Below are 25,827 nucleotides of genomic sequence, written 5' to 3'. Positions count from 1 at the left end.
CTTCTATGATGAGATAACTGGCTCTGTGGATGAGGGGAAAGCAGTAGATGTATTATTCCTTGACTTGAGCAAAGCTTTTGATATGGTCTCCCACAGTATTCTTGCCGGCAAGTTAAAGAAGTATGGGCTGGACGAATGGACTGTAAGGTGGATAGAAAGCTGGCTAGATCATCGGGCTCAACGGGTAGTGATCAATGGCTCCATGTCTAGTTGGCAGACGGTTTCAAGCGGAGTGTCCCAAGGGTCGGTCCTGGGGCCGGTTTTGTTTAATCTCTTTATTAATGATCTGGAGGATGGTGTGGACTGCACTCTCAGCAAGTTTGCAGATGACACTAAACTGGGAGGCGTGGTAGATACATTGGAGGGTAGGGATCGGATACAGAGGGACCTAGACAAATTAGAGGATTGGGCCAAAAAAAACCTGATGAGGTTCAACAAGGACAAGTGCAGAGTCCTGCACTTAGGACGGAAGAATCCTATGCACTGCTACAGACTAGGGACTGAATGGCTAGGTAGCAGTTCTGCAGAAAAAGACCTAGCGGTCACAGTGGACGAGAAGCTGGATATAAGTCAACAGTGTGCTCTTGTTGCCAAGAAGGCTAACGGCATTTTGGGCTGTATAAGTAGTGGCATTGCCAGCAGATCGAGGAATGTCATCGTTCCCCTTTATTCGACATTGGTGAGGCCTCATCTGGAGTACTGTGTCCAGTTTTGGGCCCCACACTACAAGAAGGATGTGGAAAAATTGGAAAGAGTCCAGCGGAGGGCAACAAAAATGATTAGGGGTCTGGAGCACATGACTTATGAGGAGAGGCTGAGGGAACTGGGATTGTTTAGTCTCCAGAAGAGAAGAATGAGGGGGGATTTGATAGTTGCTTTCAACTACCTGAAGTGGGGTTCCAAAGAGGATGGAGCTTGGCTGTTCTCAGTGGTGGCAGATGACAAAACAAGAAGTAATGGTCTCAAGTTGCAGTGGGGGAGGTCTAGGTTGGATATTAGGAAACACTATTTCACTAGGAGGGTGGTGAAGCACTGGAATGGGTTACCTAGGGAGGTGATGGAATCTCCTTCCTTAAAAACCTCTAAGGCCCGGCTTGACAAAGCCCTGGCTGGGATGATTTAGTTGGTGTTGGTCCTGCTTTGAGCAGGGGGTTGGACTAGATGACCCCCTGAAGTCCCTTCCAACCCTGATCTTCTATGAGTCTATGACTGACAAGATCCAAAACAAGACCTGGTGCCACAGGTCAGTTATTTCCTCCTCTGCTGTTGTGGCATATTGTCCCTCACCCCACAGAAGGAGCTGGCTCCAGACTTTCCCTGCACTAGTTCCATTCCTTTACCCTTGTCTTCACCCGGCTCCCCTTCAGCATCCTCACCAGTCTCTCGCTCATCATTAGCACCAACGAGAGACAGAGAGGCAGGCAGACGCAGAGGTGATGCAGCAGCCAGCCAGCCCTTGAATGAGGGCAGCAGCACTGCACTGTCTAGGGGAATGGTCCCAGACATAGTGCTGCCAGGGGAGCTGTCACTCACACCATAAATTAAGGCCAAGATTTATCAAAAATGGGAGTCTAAAATTAGGTTCCTAAATCCATATTTAGGCACCTCAATAAGTGACCTGGATTCGAAGTGCTGGTTGCCTGCAACTGCTGCCGATTCAGTGGGAGCTGCCAGGCGCTTAGCTCTTGTGGCGATCAGGCCACTTATTCAAATGCCTAGAGATGGGTTTGAAAGCCTCACTCTAGACTTCTGCTTTTTCCAGTGGTGAGTATCTAGCCCCCAAAGGGTGCTGGGTGGCACCCCCTGGTCCCCGCCCCAAACGGCTCCATGGCAGGGCTGGGGGAGGCAGGGCAAGGGCAAAGCAATAACTTGCAAGTCCCCCTTCCCTCACCTCTTTGCACTCCGAGTCCTGGGCTCTGGGGTCCAGCATCTCGATGCGCTCCTCACCCATCAGGGGCACGCACGTGTCGGCCGTGTGGTTGTGGTTGTGATGGTGGTTCCCCACTATCGAATTCATACTGGAGCTGGAGTGGTTTCGGGGGAAGAACCCCTCCTTCTCATCATTGGGGTGGCTGGAAAGGACACCAGCAGCTTTCAAAAGTGCGAGTGGGAGTCAATGGGACAGTCGCTGCCCTTCGGCTTCCTTTCAAAAGCAGGAGGCTGGGACACTCCCGCAGCAGCTTCATGGGCTGCACTCAGCTGGCACTTGCAGTTTGGGAAGCCCAATACTGAGCAGGCATGAATAATTCATCCCCACAACCCAGCTGTGGCTGGGCCGGAGATGTGTGAATTCCCCACTCAGAGATTCCTCTCGTCTAGATAGGGCCCAGGCGGTGCTGGGAGACACCAGCCTGGATCCAAATGAACACAGGGACTGAACTCCTCTGAATGCAGTTAATGGCACTTGGCTGGGGCAGGGCAGGGCACCTGTGCCCTACGCTCCCTTTGCAAGAACCAAGAATAAAGCAACTGATCTCTGATCTGCTCCAATCACTTCGGGACGCTCCTCTCTGCTCGCTCCACCCCACACCCCCTGTCACTGCTCCGCTAGAGCCCTTATACCTCATCATCATCTTGGCCCCACAGTCTTCACCTTGCTTTCCTTAGGGACCGTTTCCTCACCACAGGCACAGGCCTTGTCTCTGTTCATTCTCCTGCCTCCCTTCCCTCTCTATTCGCCTTCCCCTGGAGACCTCTCAGGAGTCCCGTCCCGAGGGCCCTTCACTAGCTCTTCCATTGCCTCCCCCGAGGCTCTGCTCCCCTCCCAATTCCCCCACCCCACACCGTGGCCCTGCTCCCTCTGCCCCAGGCTATGACACCCCCAGTCCCTCCCCCCCTCAGCATGGCCCTGCTCTAATGAACACTCCCTGTCTTCCCCTCCATCACTCCCTCAGAGGCTCTGGTTCCTCCACTTCATCACCCGCCATCAGGGTCAGGTCCTATTCTGAATTCAGGTTGTGTACTCCACCCCTTCCCTTTCTGTTCCCTCTACTGCCCCGGCTCCCTGAGCCTCTCGCCTCTGGTCCTGCTTCCATCTCTGCACTTCGAGTTTCTCCATTACTCCTGCATCCCCTCCTCACCCCCGTTGCCCCCTCACGCAGTCCCCAGCTCCTGACCGCCTACCTGTGCTTGAGCAGAAGGGCACGCAGCACGTTGGCTCTGTCCTCCCCTTTGATCTGGTCGGAGATAATCATGGTCTCCACCACGAGGTGAGCGATGCCAGGAAGGGTGGTTTGCTCCAGGTCCAGCAACACAGCACCTGGGCGAGGGAGGGGGAGACAGCTGGTCAGGGTGCCCACCTCCAGCATCCCCACAGACCCCGCCCAGATACTAGTGTTGCCAGCTGGGAGAGAGCAAGCACCAGCACTGCCTTTAGGCAGGGATCAGTGAGGCCATGGGGCCTGGCACTTCCCCTATGTCCAGTCAAACACACGCCAACATCAGCCACCTTCTCACACTCCCCCACCCCCCGCATGTGCCTCTGCCCCTCACCACCGTTCACCCACATCGCACGCTCAGGGTTTGTCTGCACTGCAGTCAGAAGGCAGACTGCAGCGCTGCAGACATACCCAGGCTAGCTTTGAGCTACCTAGCCTGAAGAACAATTGCAGCGAAGCAATGGCAGTGCAGGCTGTGTGTACCTGGGTACGTATGCGAGCGGCTAGCCAGAGTGCCCACGGCTTTGCTGCTGTTGTAACCGGAACTAGCTAGATGTGCACCACACAGCCCTCACCCACGAACACACCGTTCTCCCCTCGCACTCACACGTGTGCACTGCTCACCCCCATCACGTACTCGACTGACCCCTCACACTCATTGTAATGGGAGGGCTTGCCCCATGGGCTGGACTAAGCCAGCCCTGACTACCGGATGATAACTCCAGTCAGATAACTCCAGTACAAAGGGAGAAGGAAGTGGCAGGGGACAGGAAAGCCCAAGAAACTGCAGTTATGTCTGTAGACCCTGAAGGACCCTGAGTCAGCACTGCAAAGGCTTGTGGAGAAGGCCAAACTCCAGGCAGGAGGTGCTGGGAAGCAGAAAGACGGTCCTCAGAGAGGTGGGGCTGGGATGAAGACTGTCAGTTCATGTTCTATTTTTCTGAGACTGTGTGTTATTTTGGATTCTCGGGAGACAGAGACCGAACTGGAGTTGGGGGCTAGAGGTCAGCATGCACCTGAGGGGACTGGACCCCAGGAGGGGGTTGTTTGAATTACCTGTAACACACTCACTTTGGTCACCCCTCCCACTCATGCCCAGGCACCAGACACCCTAACACTCTCATACACCCGTGCCACTCACCCCCTCACCCATCAGTCACTCCTCCCGCACACTCATCCACACGCTTCCATTCAACTGCAACTCGCTGGTGGACGAGCTATACGGGAGCTGCCAGCGTGTCACACAGACCCCTCAGGCCTTTGCCCAGATGGGGGGTGGGAGGGATAGCTCAATGGTTTGAGCATTGGCCTGCTAAACCCAGGGTTGTGAGTTCAATCCTTGAGGGGCCACTTGGGGATCTGGGGCAAAATCAGTACTTGGTCCTGCTAGTGAAGGCAGGGGGCTGGACTCGATGACCTTTCAAGGTCCCTTCCAGTTCTAGGAGATGGGATATCTCCATTAATTAAAAAAAATAATTAAATTAAAAATTATGGGGCTTCATGCAGCCTTCAGGGCTTGCTCCCATGATCCTCTGTCATTACTAAGGATAAGATTGTGTCACATGGATTCCGTGACTTTGAGACCTCTGAGACATTTTCTGCTACAACTTCAGCCCCATGTCCTGGTGTGGGAGTGGCCCCGCAGCACTGAGCCACCGTGGGCAGCAGGGACTGGAGCTGTTAGTCCACTCTCCCCCCCATTATTTTTAGTAAAAGTCACAGACCGGTCACGGGCTTCTGTGAATTTTTGTTTATTGCCCACGACGTTCCTGGGACCTTTACTAAAAATAACTGTGACAAAACCTTAACCTTAATCATTAGTCTCTGTTCCTGACTCAGAGGTGGTGGCTGTGAAGTGCCATCTCTGCATCTCTCTCCATCGCCCAGGGTTGGACACAGCTTCCTCATCACTTGGGGATATGAAGTCTGGGACCATCCCCAGCAAATTAAGGAAAGCTCTTTCCCTTTTTCTGGGCCCAGGAGTCAATGTGGGTGTCTGTCCCTGTCTCTTCTCTGCCCTGCTGGCTGCCCAGTTGCCCTCTCTGGGCTTGGTCAGGGCTTTGTGTCTCCTGGTTTCCCTCTGCACAGAGAGTCTTTATCGGGGGAGAGTCGGTGTAGTTCTGCCCAGACCCGTCTGTCACTGGTTTGGATTTGTGCGTCCCAGTCACTCCGCGATTGGGGTTTCCTGACAGCGTCTAGCAGCTTGAGCATTGTTCACTTTGCCCTGGGAGCAAACTGCCCTGCTCCTGGAGTCAGGGCTGCTGCCCTTGGGGACCCAGGCTGGAGGAATGGGCCATGCTTACATTTGGGGTTAGCTGCTGACCCACTTGTGCTTTGTGGTGGGGGGCTGTGACAAGGTGCTGATTAGAAAGACTGCAGAATCAGCCCCCTGCCACGCCAGCCCCATTTGGGTGAATAAAGTCGAGCTGGCTGGAAAGAGCCTGCCCTAACTGGGGAATGAGAGCCAGCTGCCAGCCCAATCAGCCCAGGGATATAGAAGAGGCTGGGAAGAAGGCGGCGGGGTGGTGGGACGGAGGAGAGTGAGGGAGTGCAGGCAGGCAGAAAGCCCTTCCCCCCGGGTTCAGACACAAGGAACCCAGAGCTGTATAAGCTGTATGATGAGAAGCTGGTGTGAGCACAAACTTGTAAATAAAAGCACCAGTAGTTTCAGACCCAGAGGGTCTCAGAGTGACTTTATCTGAGCCTTGCAGAGGGAAGAGCCAGGAGGGCCAGCTGCGCTCTGTTACGGGGCGAAGCGGGCGTTTGCTGCACTGGCTGAGGTGGCAGCAGGAGTGTTCTGTTGTGGGTGTCAATGAGTAGGGGGAACTGGCAGGTCCTGCTTGGCTGCTGTTGGGGGTGAAGTTCCCATGTGCAGAGGGTTTGTCTGCAGCAGGATCACAGCACTGAAGAGTTTTAGAAACAGTGTATTGGGAGGCTATGTTGCTAGTCATTTCTTTCAGGCCTAGAAAACCTGAGAAGCGTTTTATTGCCATACTTTTACAGGCTGTCTGAAGTTCCCCTCGTGTTATTCTGAAGCACGGGCCTGTATCATTTCAGACGTGTTCAGACTCGTGTTGCTGCAGTAACATTTTAGTTTGTTTTGGGGCTTTTTCTGAATACCCTGACGTGTGTCTCCCAGAGCGACCTCCAGGGTCCTGGTACTGTGGGAGGGTTCTAGCAGATGCATGTTTCTGTGGAGATACTCTTGTAAAGAACATTTAAATCCAATACACCTAAAGAACGCCTCTCCTGGGTGGGTAGAGGCCTCTCCAACTTGCTCTCCCACATAGTCTGGATGCTAGGAACAGCGCAAAGTCTTCCTCCTCCCGGAGCATAGAAATAAATTCAGCTCAGACCTTCTCCGTCGGCAAGGCTGGTCCTAGGGCTCCTCCCTCAGTATTGTTCAGCCCATTTCCCCAGTCCTCTCTGTGCGGAGGCAGAGTATCACCTCACCCTGCCTGCCTACCCTTTCGGGCAGGATGAGGTGCCAGCCTGTTACATCTGGGCTCTGGGTACCTTTCGTTACAAGATACAATACAAAGATATGTCAGTGCTAAAAGAGCAGCACATTTGCCTCTCTTGCCCCAACACAAACGCACTGAGCCCCAGGCAGCCAATATGGCCCACACCAGTCTCCCAGACCCCTTGCTCCAATAACCCACCCCCACCCCCTGCCCAAATGCTTGCTCACGCAGGGGCTGCCAGCAGACTCAGACTGTTCCAGACCAGGGGCAGCGAGTTCCAAAGTCAATAGCTTCACCCAGAGAATGCCCTGCCAGCAGCCCCCGCTCTTTCCTACGGAGGGGGCCCTGGCTTTGGCGCCGCTGTGAGCGTGTGGACCAGGGGAAGAGGTGTCGCCCTGGTATGAGGCTCCCAGGCCATTCCGGGCTTTAGAGAACGTGATTCATTTCAAAAAAACACCTCCGACCAGCAGCTCACAACCGCACGGCTCTTGGCAATGGTGTGTCCTGTTTCACGAGTTCCCATCTAGGTTGCACAGTCTCCTGCCTAGAGAGGACCTGAATTTCTTATGGAAAAGACAAACTTTAAAACACAAAACCCCTTTGGTCTCTTTATTGGCCCAATGCGCAGGCCCTGCACAGGGTGCGCGTTCCAGCCAGTCCTTGGAGTCAGCAGTCATGTCTGATAAGACATGGGGCCTGGCACACCAGAGGGGGACCCTGACACCCATGCCAGAGCCTGGTCACACAGGCCATAGGAGCCTCTCTCACTTCCTTAGTTTTCCTTAAAAGAACCTGGGTTGAGACACTGTTGAAGTGTCTATTAAGGAGACAGAACCCACGAATAGCAGCTGCCCTACAAATGTCTCCCCCATGGTGAGGCCCAAATTTACCTGGCAGTTCTCCTGTCCTCTCTCTGCAGGAGCCCATCGGTCATGCAAAGGCTGCTGAGACTCACCGTGAGCAATGGTCTTCCTGAGCTCCAGCAGGCTGCGGAAGGATAGTGAGGCTACGTGAGGCTTCCCCCACCGTGCTGTGTCCTCCTCCACGTCCTCCTCAAACTTGATCCAGCGTGCTGTCTCCTTCCAGTGCATCTCCTGGTTCTTATCTACAACCAGCTCGTTCAGCTCCACAAACACCTGCCACCCCGGGGTTAAAGCAAAAACATCCAACTCAACAGCAGCGGGGAACCTCCTCAGCAATACCGGCTCCACAAGCGATATCATCTTGTCCTCACCTCCCTCCACCAGCTGAGCGGAGAACACTGGGCCAAAGGACTCTGCTAACTGGCCCAGGCGCAGGACACCTAAAGGAATGGGGGAGCAATGGTGTCCTCTCTCACTCAACGTACAAAAGGTTTGGTGACCAGAAGCGGCTAGAACAAATATCCCAGGGACAGCTGGCAGGAGTTCCCAGCAACGCACAACACCAGAGCATAGCGCACCCATTCTTTCACATATGCCACTCCAGAGCACACAGTGACCCTGGAGGGATGTGAACGGTTCTACCCTGCAGCTCTCATTGCCTCTAGTGTGAAGATTTTACCTCTCTCACCAATCACTGGCCAAGATAGGAGAGATTCCCCCCTGCCCAAGAGACCTCCCATCCTGTCACTGCTCTCAGCAGGGTGGTGCCATTACTATGCTGCCAACAACCCTGATTTTATTGCAATTATCAGGATATTTGATGTGTTTCTTAAAACCAGACCTTTAGCAGGGATATGATTTTTGTAAGAATCTCTGCTTTCATTTTAAAAAGTAAGTTTCTAGCCATCCTGGCTGTGGAGAAAAGATTGAAAATCTGAACCCTAAGACCAGAAGGCAGAAAGCAAACAATCAGAACCCCACATTTACTACTTTTTAAATCTTGTTATTTCTAAGCCTATCTCCTGCTTTTGGGGGCCTGACGTGATTTGTGGCCACCTGGAGAGGGTGTGGCTTGTATACCTCATGGGGCCGCCTGTCCAGCTTCTTTTTCTTCTTCTTCTTCTTGATAGATGGGGTTGACACCATCTTCCTGCTGGTTCTGGTGCTCTGGCTCCTAGATGGTTTCTTCACCAGATGCCGCCTCACACCAGGGTTATCTTCAAAGCGGTGGCCTGGAAACAAAGCAAGCAAGGAAAGATGGATGGTGTGTTTAGTGGAAATGTGCTGGCAGGCAGGCAAACACACAGGTCTCTCAGCAGCTCCTGCTAGCATTCCCATTGCAGCTGGAGCGCTCACACTCCAGCAAGGCAAGTTCTTGTAGCCCCCAGTATTTGGCTGTTTCTAACATTTGAGAACAATCACCCGTTGGGATGACGCTTTCCAAGCTGCACTCTGCTGAGCATGAATTTGTCAATATAAAGTCAAGTAAAATGGTTATCCCATTTCTGAGTAGGAAGTGAGTGACGAAATTCCACATGCACTTCCCAGGAGTAGCAAGGTCCTGGACCCTTCTGGGCCAGCTCCAGCACCACAGCATGGGGGAGTGCAATGCTACAATCTGACAGGGAAACGGCCCCGAGTGAGAAGTGCCTTTGAATGCCCAGGGACTGCAAGGCACTAACAGTGGCTCCAGGAACAGCCTCGCAGGGAGACGATGCCTAGGGCTAGGTAAGAAGCCCTCAGTGGGAGAGTATTTTTGTGCTCCATTTTAATGTTCCTCTGCTCTTTGTGAGCAAGAGACAAACCTCACCCAGGAAAGGGGCTCCCTGGCTGAGTCTGTGGGGTTTTTGCAGTAACATGGTGAGAATTGGGTCTAATTAGGCTCTTCTGGGAGAGTCTGAAGATCAGATTGTGTGTCCTTGCAGAGCTTGGGGCGTGGGGTTCGTTTTTTAAAGCCGTTTCCGTCAATGCTCCACATGCAGGAAGGCCATGCTACGTGTGACTGTGGCTAACTCAGCCGTGTAGCATGGAGGGGAGGGATTCCTCAGCCACTGCCAGTGACACGAGGAAGTATCTATGGCTGCAGAAAACACTGGATGACATGTTGCGTTACATGATCATGCAGTGAAAGGCTGCAGTGTAATAATGCAAACACACAAGGGGCTAGAGTGAAGGCTGCACAATTAACTCTAGCAATTCCTGACTTCCAAGGGATCAGTCATGCAGCTTTCATGATCTCTTCCAGTTCTGACTTGCAGCGTCCAGCTGGCTGACTCAAAGACACCTGAACAGCAAGGCTGCATTACAGGTTGACCACTGCACACTGTCAGCGCAGTGCTGGCGGCATTAGCAATATCAGAGAAAAGGGACAGCGGACATAAACCCCCATGCAACAGGCCTGAACAGCGACTGTTCTTCTGACTGCATTGGTGCTGTGACAAAAGCGTGCTGTGGAGAGGTGAGGCTCCCCGCGAGGCGGAGAAGCTGAAGCTTCCTTGGAGAACGCCAAAGAAAGGGGGCAATGAAGTTCTGGGCTTTGTTACAGGGTGATGAGCCGCAGCGAAAGGTGGATTAGGCTAGTCAGGGAGCCCCCCAGTCCACTGTTTCCCATTAGGTAGGGGTCTGTGGAGCCTCCCCAGGCCTGCCTGCAGGGGAAGCCAAGATCTGTTCCCCCTGAGAGGCTCATCAGGGAAGGAGAGTCACCTTGCCTTCGGGGCTCCAAGTCTCTCAGGACAGCCCCATCCTGCCCGGGATGAAGGGCAGCATCTGCGCGCTGTCCTCTTTCAGCTGGGCCTCAAGAACTTTGACCTTCAGAATGTGAAAAGCACCAGACTTCAAAGCAAAGCAATGCCCCCACTGGCACTGCAGCACCTCAGCAACGGTTTGCGGCGCTATGCCCCTGTACCCACAGGAATGTGGGCCCCTTCCAGCCACGGGAAGGAGGTCTCCAGCGCCAGGACAGCCACACCACAACCTCGCTCCTCGGGAATCTGGGTCACTACGTTAAAGATAGAATAGATCCATACTGAGCCTGTGGGGATTTTCCCCATTGGCTGCGCGGCTGATGTGAGTCCTGCTGACAGTTGGACTCCTCCATGTTCCATTACTGGAATATCAATGGAAGCCAATAACTGCCCATCGACGCCAGCGAGCTGCTGCTGGTGTTCTGGGAGCTGCACTGCACGGGGGCCGTGTGTTCTCTCTGCATTCCTGTGCATGCACACAGATTTCACTATTTGTATGGTGTGTGTCCGGGACAGAACGGTGTGTCCTTGTGCATGACTGTGCTTTATGAATATGGATGTGATGCGAATGTATGTGAAAAGAAGCGTGTGGCTGGTATGTGAGTGCTATGAGCGTGTGTGATCTGTATGAGCTGAGGGCACAAGATGTGAATACACCTTTTAACACTATGTTCACGAGGCACATACCAAACTGACTTGTTGATGTATACATTTCTACGCCTCCATCCTTGGAGAATATGAGCATCATTTAGTCTCACAACACACCCATGACGTAGGGAAAGGTTATTTATCCCCATGCTACAGGCAGAAGTGCTGCCAGCTTTTCCGCTGCCCCAGGCGGCGGAAGGTCCCACCCCGAAATGCCACCCCCCCGAGGCGGCGGAAGGTCCCGCCACAGAAATACCGCCACGGTTGCCTCCCCCTAAATTGCAGTGCCCTAGGCGACCGCCTAGGTCGCCTAATGGGTTGCGCTGGCCCTGGCTACAGGTGGCAACAGGGGCCCAACAAGCCTGAGGTCACACAGCGAGTCTCCCAATGGGAAACCCCAATCCAATAGCAGGGGCAGCATTCTGCACTGGTCACCTGAGGAACAGCCCCAGGCATCATTCCCTTGAGGTGTAAGGAGCCTGGAAAGCCATGGCGAGGCCCTGCCTGTGAAACTGAAGAGGCCAAGCCTCTCACTAGCCCCTCTAGTGGCCTCTTGTAGTCGGTGAATACGAAGGGGCAGACGATGGAGCTTGGCAGGCTCTGCATGAGGGCGCTCAGGGCAGGTGAGCAATTCCCTATAAATACTGCCTGCTGGGATCTCTTTGGAAGAAAGCATTGGAACCTCTCAGACACCTCCACTACCTCTGCTAGGAGCGGTGGATCCCTTGGTCACCATGATGGAAAGCAGCTGACAGAGCTAAAGGACTCAGCATGCAAAGATGGGCCTACATCCTCCAAAAACAGCCACGGGTTTGGGTATCTCAGTAAGGGACCCAGCCTGAGGCACCTTAGGCCCCGTTTTTCAGAAGGGATCCCAGTGGCTTCAGTTGGAGTTCTGGGTGCTCCGCCCATCCACAAATCAAGCTCAAGGTATCTGAAGCTCAGCACCTAAAACCAGAGGTCACTGTTGTAACTCTGGCCCTTGTTCTGAGTCAGCAGCAGGAGACTGTTGGCTAAGGCTTGTCTAAACAGAGGCCTACTGCATGACAAGCCTGGTGTGCTCTAAGTCACTGTGTGAACCCTGCAACCACATACTAAAAGTTCTCTCATGCAGGGTCTCTCAAACTTTTTCTTTCTGAGCCTCCCTCCCACCCCATATGCTATAAAAACTCCATGGCCACCTGTTCCACCGTAACTGGTTTTCTGCATCTAAAAGCCATGGCTGGCGTTAAGGGGTGGCAAGCAGGGCAGTTGCCCAGGGCCCCGTGCCACAGGGGGCTCTGTGAAGCTAAGTTGCTCAGCCTTCTGCTTCAGCCCCAGGTGGTGGGGCTCAGGGCCCCAACGCTTCACCCCCATGCAGTGGGACTTCGGCTTTCTGCCCTGGGCTCCAGCAAGTCTAACACTGGCCCTACTTGGCAGACCACCTGAAACCTGCTCGTGGCCCCCCAGGCGACCCCAGACCCCTGGTTGAGAACCACTGCTCTAGTGCACTGACGTCCTGCTGCTACAACCTATGGAACTTTAGTGTGCAGTACCAAGGTCCACGTGGCCAGTTAATGTGTGGCTTTCTAGTGCCCTGTAGGCTTTCATCCCGGCTTGCTGAGCACTGCGTTTCTGTGTAGACTCGGCACAGTCGTCTGCCCCACCCTGGCCTAAAGCCAACCCGAGTGGAGTAAAAAGAAACATCTCAGGACACCAGAGACTGCGGTAGTTGCCTTATCACTACCTTTTTGTGATTGTGCCAGGAGCGAAGTGTGAGACAGGATGATAACTGGTGAGATAGAAGCTGGGAATGGGCGAGAGGGGATGGATCACTTGATGATTGCCTGTTCTATTCATTCCCTCTGAAGTATCTGGCATTGTCCACTGTCGGAAGACAGGATACTGGGCGAGATGGACCATTGGTTTGACCCCGTATGGCCGTTCTCATGTCCAATTTCCAAACACAGTTTATTGACCAAAGGTCTAATGATTGGTACATGTCCCTCCCAAAGGAAGTCATCAAGAGTCTCCTCCACTAAGAGACTCAGCAGGTTCCCCCCAGCCTTCACCAGTCAAGGAGCACCTGTGCTGGACAGTCAAGCCATGGCCCAAAGCTCCCTAGCACCTCAAGAACCTTAGCTTGCAGCTGACACAAAAATTGGGGAAGGGTAGATAATGCAGAGGACAAGGTCAGTGATACAGAGTGATCTGGTGCACTTGGCGAGTGGGGTGCAAGCAAACAATACTTGTTTTAATATGGCTAAATATAAGTGTATCTATCTAGGAACAAAGACTGTAGGCCACACTTACAGGAAGGGGCGAACTTTATCCTGGCAAGCAGGGACTCTAAAAAAGGCATGTGGATAATCCGCAGAACATGATCCGTCAGTGTGACACTGTGGCCAAAAGCGCTAATGAAATTCCCCTGCTTATGGATACAAGCATTACAAGCAGGAGCAGGGAGGTTATTTTACCTCTGTATTTGGCACTGGTGTGGCCACTGTGGAAATACCGTGCCCAGTTCTGGTGTCCACAATTCAAGGAGGATGTTGATATATTGGAGAGGGTTCAGAGAAGAACCTCGAGAATGATTAAAGGATTGGAAAACTTGCCTTATAGTGACAGACGCAAGGAGCTCAATATATTTAGCTTAACAAAGAGAAGGTTAAGGAGTGACTTGATCATCGCCAATAAGCACCTACACGAGGAACAAATATTTGATAATGGGCTCTTCAGTTTAGCAGAGAAAGATCTGACATGATCTAACGGCTGGAAGAAGCAGCTAGACAAATTCAGACAGGAAATAAGGTGTACATTTTTAGCTGTGAGAATAATTAACCCTTGGAATAATTTACCCAGCGTCGTGATGAATTCTCCATCACTGACTATTTTTAAATCAAGATTGGATTTTAAAAAAAATATGTTCTAGTTCAAAAGAAACTATTGTGGGGCAGGCCTCTGGCCTGTGTTATGCAGGAGGTCAGACTAGATGATCACAGTGGTCTAGCCTTGGAATCTACGAATCTAAGTGCATGTTGCTGGCTGAAACTCAAGCAAAAAAGACTGTTTGTTCTCCTCTTCCCTGAAACAACAGCTCCAGCGAAACCTGAGGGATGGCATCTGCAAAGTAACTAAAAACTCCTGACAGAAGCATCCCAATCTGTGACTGGACTGAGACCACCTAGCTTGACCATGCTGTGACTGGGATTTACCGAAGCCACAGTGAAGGTAAAGAAACCTGTCTTTGCTTCCTACACACCCCTAAGATAAGCTTTCAAAGAGACTGAGCGCTGAGTCAGTCCAACTCAGAAACCGCTGCTGGTAAAGACAAACCACCGAAGAAGGTGTGGGGGAGACCAAACACACAAACCCAGGGAATGCCGGGGTCAAGTGTAAATCATCACATTTCAAAGAATGGAAGTAACAAAAAGTGGGCCTGACAACTCACCAAGCACCTTGCTTTCCATTCCCAGCACCTTCGTTATTAGCAACAGTTTTACAGCAGCACCTCAAGGAGTCAGCCAAGGGCAAGACCCCAGCACATTGGGTGCTGCACAGACCATAGCAAGGCAGTCCCTGCCCCCCAGTATGTCCACTCCAAAGAGATGAGATGGACAGAGGGCAAGAGGAAGGAAGGGTTATCGCCGTTTTACATATGGGGATGGGGCAAGTTTCCCAGGCTCACACCAAGTGTCTGCAGCAGAGCCAGAAACTGAATCTCAAGCTACTGAGTCCTAGCCCAGGGCTTTAACCACAAGCCCATCTTGCCTCTTGTGAGCTCCTTGGGCCTGGGACAGCACCCAGGACAAGAGGGGGCCTTTGGGCAGCTACCACAATAAAACAGGAGTAGTAATACTGCTGGCTTCAGGCTGAACTGTAAAGCCACCTCTTTACTGCTGCTTTTGCCGCCACTGCCTAACAAAACCCACATACCAACACCCATGCAGCCTACCCTGCCCTGGGGAGAGACGGGCAACAGGTGCCAGGGCTGGGCTCTCTGATTTCTATATAATCGCTGAGAGGGCCTCCAAGACCAGGTGGGTGGATGGATAAGGGGATGACAAAAGGAGAGGAGAAAGAAACTGCTCCCAGCATATTCTCTCTCTCTCTCTCTCTCACACACACACACACACACACACACACACACACACTCTCTCTCTCTCTCTCTCTCATGCCTCTTCTCATCTTTCTTCTTTCTCCAGTCACTGGACCTTGCCCAGCAGCAGGTTTCACACCCAGGGCCACACACACTACTGAATCCTTCCCCACTATCTTTAGTCCACACTGCAGAGCTGAGAACTTGATACCAGCTGATAGTGCAGTCAGATCCCAGACCCCAGCTCAAATTCCTGCAAATAGCGTACATAACAGCCTGAGACTCTGCCCTAGGCTTTGCATATCCTGAGACCACCAGGCTACACCAGCTTGGTACCAAAGACAAATGACAAAATGTCGTTTCCACAATAAGTTCCAGTACAGAGCTGCATCTTCCCTGGCTGTGGGGCAGACCACTCCGGATCTGCATCCAGGATTGCTCAGGTAAGACAATGACAGAGAAATGCCTCAACACCACAGTGACTGGCCTACACAAATACCTGAGACACAACACAGACAGTGGGCAGCGTCTTCCAAGTGCTCAGACACAGGGGCACATAGAGGAAACAGTGGGAACTGTCTGGATGGGAGCTGTGTACCACAAACTCTAACTCAGGGACGCCTATTCTGAGAGACAGAGCAATGGACAGACAGCACTCTGCATGTGTGAGTGACAGAGAGAGAGAGAGAGAGAGAGAGACAGCGAGCGCACTCAGTTCAGGGCCCTGAGCCCTTCACTACAGTGCAGGTCAGGTACTTACAGACGGGCTCCCCACCAGGGTAACCCAGCTGGTTTCTGATGGCCTCCCATAAATCATAATCTTCAAAACTGAGGGCAAACTCCTCCAAATCTTCGTAGCCGACCACGTTGTGGATGCAGCTGCCTATCCCCACCTCTGGGATGTCACCCCCTCCTGCCTCCTCTCCATCATGAATGGCAGTCATTGTGTCCTTGGCAAGGTCAGGGGTCAAGGCTCATGAGCTATGCACCACACTTGCAAGACCAGAGTTTGGTGTTGTTTATCTGAGTTCCAGAAGATGAGCTGCCCAGCAAGGTCCCTGCTCTGGATGACCTGTCAGGATGTTCGTAGCACCATGGAGACCACCATGCCCTCACTGTTTGGGTCCCCCTCGGCTGGGGGAAGGCATGTGATGCTGGTGGCAGCAGCCCTAGGGACTGATGAGCTCCTGGAAAGAAAGGTTCCACTGGGGGAGGTTTGCTGCGGGAAAGGCTGTAATGCAGGGCTTTCTCCACTCGCTCCCTGGGCCAAGGGGCTCTTCATCGGCAGAGGCGTTTCCTGCTGGAGGGCCAGAGACCCTGTGCATGTGTAGCACTGCCTGCTCCTCTCCCGCTCTCCCCACTTTGGTGACTCGCTCCCTCCCTCTCCAGCCTGGAAAGCAGCCTATTGAATTCTCCATGTCCTCAGGCCCAGAGCATGCATTTCCATGACGTCTCTTCCATCTGCTCTCACATACGCACAGGGGCAGATCCCAGGACACAGGCTGCACCCAAAGGACCCCAGGTATCTCTCTAAACAACAGGAAACACAAGTCACAGGTCCCAGCTGGGCAACAATTATCCAATGATTCTGGGCTTGAGCTCCCTCAGAGTCACTTCAGCAGGGGTTTCTCCCTTTCTCAGATAGGACAGCTCCTCCCACACGGCTGCTGCACTACCGGCACTCTCCTGGCAAGCAAAGACACTGCTAGCTGGGAAAGTATGTCAAGAGGAGAGGGCTGGAACTAAGGGATGCATGGAGCCCTAAAATCAAGAGGGTAACAGGATGGAGGTGAGAAAAGGCACAGAACCAAGGGGTGGGAGGTGAGGAAAGGCTTGGAGCTACATGAGTGAGTCCGAACTGAGGGCATAAGTAGAATGGAAGGGGGGAGTCTGAGGCAGAGCAGCAGGGGGCTGCGGGTTGGGATTGAGGGACACTAACGGAGCTGTGGGAAGGGGTAAGAGAGCCCAGGACTGCAGGGCAGGATAGAAGAGCATCAGCAGAGTGGAAGGGAGAAGCCCAGGGCTGGAATAGCAGGAAGGGTGCCGCAGGTAAGGATGGAGGCCTAATGGGGAAGAAGTGCTAGCTGAGGTCTCTTATTCCAGGACAGTGACTGTTAAGAGGGTGGTGCCTGCGAATGCAGTGAATGGTCTCCAGACAAAGCTGCAAGAAGTGTTTAGACTCGAGACTGTCTAAACCGTCAGGTCAGAGGCACATCTAGTAACTAGGGCCCTGGGTCTCTCTCCAAGGTCCCCTGTATTCCACACCAGGAGGGGACAGCTCCCTGTGTGACAATGAGAATGGTTCTATAGACCCCAAAACACTTTACAAACTCACCAAACTGATACAAGCTTCCCAGGAATCACCCACCCTCGCGGAAAGGCAGCCTCGACTCGCGGTGGGAAGAAGGGGAAGGCAAAGCACAGGGACACCACACACCAGCAGGGGAGCTGGGATCATTTTTATAGCAGGGGTGCTGAAAGCGGCAACCATATATTTGGTTATTACTACAGTCAAGCCAGGGGGTGCTGCCACACCCTCATCATCCCTAGTCCCAGCACCCCTGCACACCAGGTTCAGACAGGAAGTGAAGCAAAATCCTGTCACCAAAGGAAACTCTTGGCAGTATCTAGGGAGGCAGACTGCAATTCCCCCAGGTGGAATTGGGTCAGGCCAAGGGTGCTAAAACTGCACCCTTGCTTCAAGGGCCCTGGGATCTGTCGCGACTCACTATGAACTGCCAGGACTTTGGTTCAACTTTTCAACCAAAATTCAGCACAGCACTGGGAAAACAGCAAGGGACATGTTTCCTGGCCCCTGCACCCAAGGAATGGGAGGACTAACCACCAGGCTTAGCTCCCAGGGGGATGGCAGAGTCTTAGGGATGACACAAAGTGGGGAGGGAAGGTATGGCTGGGTTACTCAGACCTTACAACCAAGAGGATGGGCCTGGGGGTAAAGGCCCAGGCCTGATGCCGAGGGGGATGGGCCGGGGGGGGGGGGAAGGGGGGATGCCAAGGCCTGATGCCCAGGGGGATGGGCCCGGGGGAGGTGGGGGGAGAGAAATGCCCAGGCCTGACGCCCAGGGGGATGGGCCCGGGGGAGGCGGGGGGAGAGAAATGCCCAGGCCTGACGCCCAGGGGGATGGGCCCGTGGGGGGGGGAGAAATGCCCAGGCCTAATGCCCAGGGGGATGGGCCAGGGAGGTGGGAAATGCCCAGGCCTGATGCCCAGGGGGATGGGCCCGGGGGGGGAAAGAAATGCCCAGGCCTGATGCCTACGGGTTGGGCAGAGGGTGGATGACACTTGTACAAGAGGCACATTAAATATCACAAAGCAGGGCCTCACTTTTCATGTCGTCCAGGTCAGCAGACGCCAGCATCTGGGCCTCGGCCTCATCGGTGGGTACGCGCTGGTACACTGCACTCTCCAGAGTGGTCATGCTGCCGATGCACATCCGCTCCTTCAGGTCATAACTCACCCTCTGCCCGCTCACCATCTGGCTCCAGGGCTTGCGCCTGTCCCATCCCCGAGACAGACATTCTCTGGGCCCCGGGAGGCTGAGGAAACAAACGGGGAACCTGGCAGTAGCAGCAAAGCAGAGCTGGTAGCACTGGAGTGGGATGGAAAGGGGAGAGGCTGTTCCCAGTCTGAGCTCCTGTTTGTAGGTCTTTTCTCACGAGCTCATCCTCTGGGCTGAAGTGTCCCCCTGGCCCTGACCTCAGACCCAGTTATCTGAAAAGCTTCTGAGGAGCAGGCATGTCACAGGGACTCCCAAACTACAGCTGGGGGCTCACCCTTAGCCCTTCAAGAAGCGAGGCCCAGTGAATGCTGCTCCTGATCCCTTCCCCTACAGGGTAAGCCCCCCTTCCTTACAAGGGATGGAACTTTCTCATGGGACCACAGCCTCACAGTTCTTGCTCTGTGTCCACAAGCCCTGGCCTGGCCTGCCCCGCTGCCTCCCAGCCTGTGGGTCAGGAACCAGGCACAAAGGAAAGTCCTCCCTCCCTGGCATGGTGCCCTCCAGGTGATACCTCTGCTGGTAAGGGAGCCTAGTCAGGGGGCAACCATCTGTACCTGGGAACCAGGAAGGCTGTATCCAGACCCTGCCCCAGTTGGGTCCTGTAGCCCACCTGGCTGAGCGAGTGAGCAATTCGGGGACCAGGGTGGGCACATGCTGGCACCCTTCCCTCCTTCTCAGGCAAACCCACATGGTGAGAGAGAAGGGGAAGTGGAAGGAAGGGGAGCTTGGATGCAAGGATGTCCCCAGCCTCTGCCTCTTGTGTCAGAGTCAAAGGAGAATTCATAGATTCCAAGGCCAGAAGGACCCCCTGGGATCATGTAATCTGACCTCCGGAAAAACCCAGCCAGAGACCTGCTCCACAATAATTCCTAGAGCAGAGCTTTTTAAAAAATTCCAGTCTTGAATTAAAATGGTCAGTGATGGAGAATACACCACGACACTTGGAAGTTGTTCCAATGATTAAATACTCCTACCATTAAAAATGTACCCGATTTCCAGTCTGAATTAGTCTAGCTTCAACATTCAGCCATTGGATCGTGTTAGGCCTTCTCTGCCAAATTGAAGACCCCATTATCAAATATCTGTTCCCCATATGGGTATTTATAGACTGTAATCAAGTCACACATTAATATTCTCTTTGATAAGCGAAAGCGATTGAGCTCTTGGAGTCTGACTATCAGGGCTTGTCTTCACGCACAGCGCTGCACCTGTGCAGCCATGTCGCTGTAGTGCTTTAGTGAAGACGTTACTATGCTGACGGGAGAGCTTCTCCTATCGGGGGAGTTAGCTACACCTCTCACGCAGGTGGGTTAGGTCAGTGGGAGAAGCTGGGGATTAGGTCATTGTAACTGCGTTGCTCAGGATGTGGATTTTAAAGCATTAGAAAACAAGCCTAGGCCAGGTCTACACCACACCTGCCTGGGCATGTTTTCTAATGCTTTAATCATTCTTGTGGCTCTTCTCTGAACTCTCTCCAATTTATCAACATCCTTCGTGAACTGTGAACACCAGACCTGGGTGCAGGTTCCAGCAGCGGTCGCATCAGTGCCGAATACAGAGGTAAAATAACCTCTCGACTCCTAGTCGAAATTCCTGGGTTTGTGCATCTCAGGATCCCATTAGCTCCTTTGGCCACAGCATCACACTGGGACCTCATGTTGAGCTGATTCTCCACCATGACCCCCAAATCCTTCTCAGAGTCATTGCTTCCCAGGAGAGAGTCTCCCATCCTGCATGTATGACCTTCATTCTTTGTAAATTCATGCGTCTAGGAACATTTAGCCATATTAAAATGCATATTGTTTGCTTGCGCCCAGCTTACCAAGGCCTCCAGATTGCTCTGCATCAATGATTTGTCCTCTTTATTCTTTACCTCTCCCACAATTTTTGTATTATCTGCAAAAGTTATCAGTGATGATATTATGTTTTGATCGACCAGCCAGCCCCAGGTCAAATCCATCCTACCTGCCAAGAGAGGCCGGGCCCGTCTCCTGCAGCAGATCAGCATGGTGTGGCATCGGTGACATGATGCCACACTCCTTCTCCACATGGAACCGTGCAGAAGCCAAGGCACCGCAGGATTCATCATCACTCTCAATGGTGAACTGCAGAGAGGAGACCACTTTGAGCACAAGAACTAGACCCTGCCCTGCATGAGCAAGCCAGACCATCCCCACAGGGAAAGGATGGTCCTAGATCTTCCCCCCACTGCTCCCCTCAGATGTGGGCCATCCTAGACCTAACCCTCTGCCATTCAGGGAATGGACCATCCCATACCCTCCCCACTAAGCACTGCTACCCACAGTATAGAGCCAGCCAGACCTATGCCACCCAGGATATGGACCATCCTAGCCCCTCCTCCCCAGAGTGTGAACTATCGCAGCTCCTCTCGCCACCTAGAGCATAGCCCATCCCAGACCCTACCCCTCATTGATCCCCGGCACCCAGTGGTGGAGCCTGCCAGACTCTCCCAGCCCCTCCCACGCCAACCTTGCCTTTGGTTTGCTAGGGGGCTCAGGCTTAGGAGCGTCCTTCTTCTCATGAGCCTCTGTCTCTGACTCTGGTGAGACCTCTTTCTCCAGGGCCTCTGCCTCTGACTCTCCTTCCTCCTCCTCGTCCCCCTCTTCCTCCTCCTTGTCCCCCTCCTCCTCCTCCACTTCCTGGATGGTGGGAGTGATGTCCGAGGGGGGCACCGAGGTTTTTTTCTTTTTTCTCTTTCTCCTCTTCCTCCGGTTGGCATGGGAGAGCCTCTTCTGGAACTTGAGGGCAGGAGGCAGGTGGGTGGAAAGGGGATGGTGGATGTGGTGAGAGGTTTGACGATGGACTGAGAAAGACAGAGAGAGTCAGGGGCAGGAGGCAGCAGGGACAAACACCGCCAGGCACCTCAGAAACCACTTCAGGAAACTGCACGGAGAGGGGAATCAAGGGCAGGAGGACAGCCCACAAGGCCAGAGCAAGCCTCCTTAGCTATGTGGCAAGGATATGAGCCAGGCCTGCTCAATAACCCTCACTAGCCCATCATTACACTCCATGACAGAGCTGTCTCTGCTCGGTGCGCTGCACAGCAGGGGAGGGCACTCCTGAAGGGCATCCAGTGGGCTACTGAGAGCTTCAAAGCCAACAGGCTGCCCATGCTCGTTAGCATGGTAGAAGTAGGGTGGACGTTTTACAAACCGCCCTCCTCTGTCCACAAAAATGCTAGAGGCCACATCTTTTAGGGCCGTCTAATTCCAGGTGCACCACGAGAGCACAACCATGTAGGCAGCCCAGTACCTGACTGCAGGTGTAAATCGGTCCTTAGTCACCTATGTGACAGGACTTGGGCCTGCAGATACCAATGGAAGGCTACTTTTTAAAAATCTGGATCAAAAACAAGAAGAGACAAGCCTTTAGTTTAAACCAATCCACAGAAAGGAATCTGCTGGGTATGAAGCCACAGGAGTCACAGAGACCGTGCAACAAGAAGAAATTAGCGGCATTACTGTGCATTGCCTCAAATACACTGATTGTCACCACACTGGTGTACTAGGAAGCATAAACTTATCATTCCATGTGAAAGGAAAGAAAGCTGCTTTTGCAGGGTTTTACTGGAGACAGAGAGCCTCCCCAAGACAACCTGCTGGAGACACACTGACTCTGTGGGACTTGGAGCAGAGACATTGAGACAGCCAGAGAGGCAGCTGGAAGTCACCAAAACACTGGTGGCTCCGCAGGGTGTGCAGCTTTGGATCTACACAGCAGCTCTTTCTGCCACATTTTGTGTAATCCACTTTTATTTCAGGCTTTCCCCTCTTTCCTATAATAAGCCAATAAAATCTGCTTGGATTGAAAAGTGGCCTACAAAGGACTGTTTAAAACGGGAACTTCCACCCCCTCCTCTGCACACAAGCCGGCCAGGTTCACTGTTGTTCCAGTTTTGCTTTGGTTTGGTTTTTCAAGCCTTTTGTGGTGGTGGTTTGGGGGGGGCGGGGGGGGATTTTGTTTGTTTTGGGGCTTGGTTTTTCCCCCTAGAAATATCAGGATTGTTGAGTCTGCCCTGCCCTAGTTCTACTGGAGAAGCTTTTTGGCCAGGCAGAAGGGTGCCTCAGGGACGTGTATTATGAGCTCTCAGACGTCAGCTGAAGGAGCAGAGCTCTTACTCTTTTAACAAAAGTTTCTTTTACCCAAAACGTTCATTGGCCATTTGAGTTATTCATGTCCAAAACCAAACTGGGACCAAAGCACTTTACACAGGCATGTGTCTGACAAAGTGGGTCTTCACCCACGAAAGCTTATGCTCCAATACATCTGTTAGTCTTAAAGGTGCCACAGGACTCTCTCTTGCTTGTTACACAGGCTGGCAGACCGAAAATCTGCCTTGTGCTGCTGCTCCAGCTTCCACTCCCTTGGCTCTTCTCTGCTCACAATAGAGTCTCCAGAGTGTGCAAGACCTGAATTGCTTAAGACCCATAAGTGGGGAAAAAAAAACAGAACTAAATCCACCAGTGCTATCGGGGCTCTTTCACCAGCATAAAGGCACAAACAAAGGTGCAGGCCCAGTCTCTTCCCTTTGCAGCTCCCCTCTGAGACAACTGGAATGGGTCATCATGTGGCAAGTTAAGCTGAGACAAAGAACCTGAACACTGACCTGATGGAAGGCTTGAGCTGCCTGCCAAAGGCAAGAGATTCTGCAATCTCTATCCCAAAACAGTGCTGAGAAAGGGCTGGCATATGCCTGCTTGACCACCAGAAGTCAACAGGAACTCTACACTTGACCTCTGTGCACTGGGCCTTCTGAGTCAGGGTTGAGCATTCGTAACAAGAAAGCACATCTCAGAGCTAAAACCACCACATCTCTCTTCTAAATACAGGATTTGCACATTCTCCCATGATTCACCTGCACCTTGGTATCTCCTCCCAACTTGTCCCTCTGCCCCCTTGTGTGCACCCAGCATATCCTCTCCTTCCCTGCTCCACAGCATCTCCTGTCCACCTGGAAAGCTCTGCCTCAGTGGTGGCTCAGATGCTCAAGCACTCCTTTTAAATCTGTCTTCAAGAAGATAAATATAGAAAAGGAGTTTGAACAATCCATCTGGAAGGAAGAGCCTGTACAATAGCTCAGGGGACGTTTGTAAAACCTGAACATATACAATTCTGTGGGCTCAGATGATGTCATTCTAGGATCTTAAGAGAATTAGCTCATGAATTTACTGACCCACTGATAATTAGTTCTGAAGAGTCCTGGATAATGTGGAGAGGCATCAAAAGACTAGAGGAAAACAAATGTGGTCATGACTTCCAAAAAAGGAAAGAGGAATGAGCGTCTCAATCACCACTCAATAAGGCTCCCTTTTCTCTCCAGAAAAATATTGGACACTAAAAATCTAGAGTCAGTTTTTCAGAGAAACCTCTGTCCGGCACAAGCAAACACCTCCATGCACACACTTCCAGCACTAACACCTGTGTATGCAGGTGATACTTCTGAGTAGAAGTTCGATCACTAATCTATACAGGTGTTAGAATCTGTCATCTTAAGGCACAATTGTTAGTGCTCAGCAACTCCATGTGCAGGTGATTGTGTGCACTGATGTTTTGAAAATATGGAAGCTAGGGGGAAATGGAAGCATGAGCAATAAGCAGCTGTTGGGCTTGGTTTATAACAAACAGAGACATCAGTGCTTCTTTGACAGAAATTCCAAAGGAGTGGCCAACCAGAAAGCAGCATGTGTGATATATGTGAAATTTAATAACACATTTGAGATTGTGTCTCACAAAATCTAAACTGGAAAATAAACTGAAATTGACGTGCAGTGAAACACCAGAGCTTGGAAAATTTGCCAGACACTTGCTAGCCAGAAGACTAAATCTACTGGCTTCCCTCTCTGTCCCTCACCCCTGGCTGCTGAAGGCAATCTCTGCTGCTCTGGCCCTTCTGTGAACGGCTGCTGAAGGCAGTCTCTGCTGCTCTGGCCCTTCTGTGAACAGCTCCCATGCTTACCTCTCCTGCTGTTCCCCAAGCAGCTGCAGAATGAAACCAACATGATTCTGAGAGACAAGGTGGATGAGGTAATATCTTTTATTGGACCAACTTCTGGTGGTGAGAGAGACAACACAAGCTGTCTCTCACTAACTGCAGTAGGTCCAGTAGAAGACACTACCTCACCCACCTTGTCACTCTCATACCCTGGGACGGACGTGGCTACACCACCATTGCACAGAACATGATTCTGGTGAGTTTCATGGCTGCTATGGAGAAACCTATAGGCATGCCTGAACCTGTGGCACCAGGAGCTTTGGAGCTGTCTATCTGCAGATTCAGGAAGGCAACTTGTCTTCAGGCCACATTTGGAAGTTTCTTCACAGACATAAGGTCAAGAGATGTTTTTAAACAGAAAATTTAAGTTCTGTGGAAATTGCTGTGATGGTTCCCAGTTGCCAGGGTGAGGAGGCGAGTGGATTCCCAGCCTCTGAGGAATGCTATCCTGTGGACTGAAAGTGGCTAAACCTTTACACAAGAGGTGACAATCAAAAGCAGCTGACAGAGAATGGGGGCTACAGGCATGGGGCTGAGACTGGGTATATGCAACCACTTCCTTAACGGTCTGCAAGAAGCGGGTAAACAGCACATTACTAAGATCTGCAGACCAGACTGAGCCCCAAGGGTATAGAGGGGTTTGGTCTGATGGACAGTTGTGGGCACGTAGGCGGGTGGAGTGTTCAAACCTACATACATTCGAAATCTCTCTCACTGTAGTTGCGTCTCTGCTCTTCCAGATCCCTTGATGCTGACTTGCTTATCAGGTCCCCAAACCTCTTGATTGACAAGGTCTTATCCAAATCCTCATCATCCTCGGCGGGGGGAAAGGCCTCCTCAGCATGATCGCTGTCCTGCACAGAAACAGCTGGATAGCAATCAAACCCTGTATAGCCCTCCAGATCTCCGGGCCCCACAAATGGCACACCCGTTCGCATGAGCTCAGGAGCTACCACGAAGCAGCAAACACTGTGGAGCTACTCACACCACAGTGATGCAGGCTATGAAAGTACCTGGGGGCAGAACCCCAATCTGAACTGAGAGCCAGAAAAAAACACACAGCAGGGCCCCCAAGCCTGGACCCCCCCACATCCCAGTGGCCTCTCCTCATCATCACAGCCGCTAGTACCTTGTTGGTGCTGCTCCAGTCTCTCCCCAGGGAAGGTGCTTACCACACCTACTAGTGAGGGTCCATCCCATTGCCTAGTTGCTCTCACAGATAAGGAACATAACCTGTGTTTAGCTGGAACTTCCCCTTGCTCAGCTCAGGTGGCTGCAGAGTCTGTGCTAGTTTTCACCCTACATTCCTGCTGCTCCCTTTAGGTCTGTAGAGAGGGTG

The 25,827-nt window shown here is 52.4% G+C and overlaps 1 protein-coding gene across 5 annotated transcripts in view; it reads right to left on the bottom strand.

The window, feature by feature from the left end:
• The window catches only part of SLC4A3 (solute carrier family 4 member 3), a 72,509-nt gene that overhangs the window by 33,647 nt on the left and 13,035 nt on the right, over positions 1-25,827 (bottom strand). For 4 of the 5 annotated variants that reach the window (XM_054044468.1, XM_054044469.1, XM_054044471.1 and 1 more), the window contains exons 3-10: positions 25,186-25,342; positions 20,971-21,299; positions 20,441-20,580; positions 18,301-18,512; positions 8,566-8,717; positions 7,578-7,758; positions 3,124-3,259; positions 1,892-2,072 (exon numbers count right to left, since the gene is read on the bottom strand). In XM_054044468.1, the coding sequence (XP_053900443.1) occupies positions 1,892-2,072; positions 3,124-3,259; positions 7,578-7,758; positions 8,566-8,717; positions 18,301-18,512; positions 20,441-20,580; positions 20,971-21,299; positions 25,186-25,342 (1,488 nt within the window). The remainder of the gene's footprint in view (positions 1-1,891; positions 2,073-3,123; positions 3,260-7,577; positions 7,759-8,565; positions 8,718-18,300; positions 18,513-20,440; positions 20,581-20,970; positions 21,300-25,185; positions 25,343-25,827) is intronic. The other variant, XM_054044472.1, reaches the window with a different exon arrangement.

Source organism: Malaclemys terrapin, chromosome 11 (genome assembly GCF_027887155.1).
Source record: "Malaclemys terrapin pileata isolate rMalTer1 chromosome 11, rMalTer1.hap1, whole genome shotgun sequence".
NCBI classification, from domain to species: Eukaryota; Metazoa; Chordata; order Testudines; family Emydidae; genus Malaclemys; species Malaclemys terrapin.
Note: the sequence above shows the minus strand (reverse complement) of the source record. Positions and strands in the feature narration are given on the sequence as shown.